Here is a 3,308-nt window from a genome sequence, read left to right on the forward strand (position 1 = left end):
GAGTACTTAAAACTGCTAGTCCAAAGTAGTCAATATTATATTTTCTGAGATAATTTAGTTGGAAATTAATTAAACAAAGATGGAATTAAATGCTTTTTTATTTCCTATTTTATTTTATTTTATTTTATTTTACCTGACTGGGGAGTGAGGACCCTGGAGGACTGCTGCTTTCAAGTACTCAATTTCTACCTGATGCTAAAATATAATAACAATATTAATAATAACAACAGTATTATTATTATTATTAATAATATGCATTTTGTGTCTGTTGCATTGCTGTGTCTGTTGGACTACTCTCCTCAAAACAAGCACCTTCCGTTTCCGACTGTCCCTGAAGGCAGCATCTGCTCACCCATAAACACTTTGGGCGGCAGTGATTGGTCAAAATTGAGCCGTGTCAACGTGATGCCTCTACATACTCCCACATCCGACTTGACAGCTCCACAACATTGCGCTCGCCGGAGCGAGACTCACCTTGCTGCCCTCTGATTTTTGGACTACACTTGTGTGGGTTTTTTTCCCGGATGAGACCTGGAGGTGAGATGGCTTCGCAGGAGACTTTTAACGACTTGGGGTGCACTTCGTCCGAGGAGGACAGTAACCGTGCGGATTTGGCTAAAAGGACGGCGGAGAAGAAGACGTCTCCGGTGGCGGTGCGTCGGCATCATCCGTTCAGCGTGGAGGCGCTCATGTCAGTGAGGAAGACGGACGGCCGCGGCGGAGAGTCCACCTGTTGTAAACCGGAGGGAGGTTCGGTGGCGGTGTCCCCTGTAGCTTTAAACTCTCTGTATCTGTGTCGGGAGACGTGCAGTCTTCCCGGGGGGAGCCGAAAGAGCTTAACGACTGCGCCCTCATCGCCGGTAAAATCCGAGGCTTCAGAGTCAGAGGACGGCGCACCCTGGGTCACCAACAGCGCCTTTACCACGCAGCCTCGTAAGTTCCTCCTACACTATAGAGCATTTTAAAGCTTAATATATCAAACAGCTACACTTATCAACGCTGCTTTTAAGCTTGAACAAGTAGTCTATATTTGGAAGTTTGGAAGAAGAGAACAAACTTTTCATTATATTCTCAGCAAGATTTGCACTTTACTGGTGTTATGACAAGCTGTGCTGCAAGGACTGTTAGACACAGCTATTTAAAGCAAGGAAAGGCATAAAGTAGATAAAACCAGCAGGCTGTGGAAAATTAACCAATTACTCTATTTAACTTAGATAGTAAGTATTTTGGGAGTTACTGTGTGGGGAAGTACTTTTACCACATCATAATATGTGGAATATTCATAAAATGTAGGCTATAAGATAGAAATGTGTCCAGATAAGCAACTTTTAACTTGAAGTTCAATTCATTTAGACATTTTTGTTAAAGTATAGCCAAATGATGACTGAACTGGACACTGAAAATTCACAATATATTATAATAATAATAATAATTGAATCCTATCCTCATCCTCAAATCCATATTGTGTCTTCTTCCAGGTCATGTCAGTCCGGCCTGTCCGTTGAGGAAACACAAGACCAACCGAAAGCCCCGCACTCCCTTCACCACGTCTCAGCTTCTGGCCCTGGAGAGGAAGTTCAGGCAGAAGCAGTACCTGTCCATCGCAGAGCGGGCCGAGTTCTCCTCCTCCTTGACCCTGACAGAGACCCAGGTGAAGATCTGGTTCCAGAATCGCCGGGCCAAAGCCAAGAGGCTCCAGGAGGCCGAGCTGGAGAAACTCAAGATGGCAGCTGACGCCAAGACGGTGGCAGTAGCAGCAGCCACCGCTGGAGGTTTGCACCCTGGCTTTACGTTACCACTGTCACTGGGCGCCATGTCACTGTATGGACAGTCGTACTCTGCCTATCACCACCACCACAGACCCATGCTGCCCATTTCACCTTTAGGACTGTACGCTGGTCCTCTGGGCTACAGCATGTATCACTTATCATAAAAATGGAAATATCAGAGACTTTGGTGAAATGTGGTGCGATATGTTTCCAAGGATTCCCAAAAATGGACACAGAGGACATGTGGCTGACATTTAAAAAAAAAAAAAAAAAGAAAATCTATGTTTATAATATATCTACTGCACAATGAGTGTTTGAATCAACTTAATGAGCACTTCATGTCAAATTAAAAATAAATTTGTTTCCACAGCAAGGATTAAAAAAACAACATCCTCTTGCCCCCTTGGACTGCCTGTTTACATGACTTGTCTATGAGGAGGGGCGTTACTGTCCAGCTGTTTATACTTGTTTACTTTGGCAATAATTGAGCTGGGCGAGGACTTGCACTGGGCACAATAATACAAAGTACAACGTTTCACTTAAGCCTATCTCTTAATTCAATACAGTGCCTTGTGTTGGGCCTTAATATTAAGACTCTTTGTACACTTTGTATGGATGATGAGTGTTTCAGCAACTCAGGCCAAATAAAACATATAACTGAAGCATCCTTTTAATTTCCATTCTGCAAAAGTGTCTGCCTTGAAAAACTGTTTTCAAACCTCAGTTTCGACAACAGACACATTCAGGTTCGTGAGCTGTTCCACACAGTAAATTTAATCCTCAAATTATTCACCACAATGGAAACTTTAAACAATTGTCTCTCTTTTATCTCTCGGAGCAATAAAAAAACATTTCTGTCACTCCCTGGTGTTCTTACCATGCATTTATAGAGTGCAGACATATTTATTCTCTTTAAAATATAATAATGCTGGAATGTATGTATGCCTTATTTTGTGTATTTATGACAGGTTGTGAGGATATGGTACTAAAGATCTGACCAAAAGTGTATTTATATTGTTCTTCCTGAACGTCCCTTTGAAAGGGCCTACGTCGTGCTATGCAGTTTATATATATATATACAACTAATGTTTTACCATTTAAATGAACAAAACAATTAAAGCCTTTCAGACTGTTTCCTTTAAATGAATGAGATCTAATTTTTACCAGTGAAACCACTTTTTTTTTTTACAGCTGCTCTTTGGGTATGTGCGTGTATGTTTGTGTGGTTTAATCCCATGTCTGTGTTTCCCACCAGAACGTGGTCAGGTTCAAGGCAATGTTTGACAAGCCATAAATGATACCCATAAATTATCCAACTTCACAGATAGTTCCCGTTATTACTGAGCTGTCATTTACCACACTGGTCAAACTTTCTTTTTCTTTTTTTTTTAAGCGTAGATATACTTTTATAATGATAATACAATACAGTGTGTTGTCTCTCTGGCAATCATTATCTCTGTATTTCTGACCACGTTTTCACAACAGTAGTGTGAGAACTCACAACAGCATTTATCTCTATAAAACATGAAACTACTGCCT

General features: G+C 41.3%; 1 protein-coding gene across 1 annotated transcript; it reads left to right on the forward strand.

Annotated features, from left to right (window-relative positions):
• The first annotated feature begins 400 nt into the window (after positions 1–400).
• Positions 401–2,912, forward strand: msx2b (muscle segment homeobox 2b). Its single transcript, XM_051402138.1, has 2 exons — positions 401–933; positions 1,479–2,912. The coding sequence occupies exons 1-2, from the start codon at positions 525–527 to the stop codon at positions 1,931–1,933; spliced, it is 864 nt and encodes a 287-aa protein (XP_051258098.1). The 5' UTR covers positions 401–524; the 3' UTR covers positions 1,934–2,912.
• Positions 2,913–3,308: the final 396 nt, after the last annotated feature.

Source organism: Dicentrarchus labrax, unplaced genomic scaffold (assembly GCF_905237075.1).
Source record: "Dicentrarchus labrax unplaced genomic scaffold, dlabrax2021, whole genome shotgun sequence".
NCBI classification, from domain to species: domain Eukaryota; kingdom Metazoa; phylum Chordata; class Actinopteri; family Moronidae; genus Dicentrarchus; species Dicentrarchus labrax.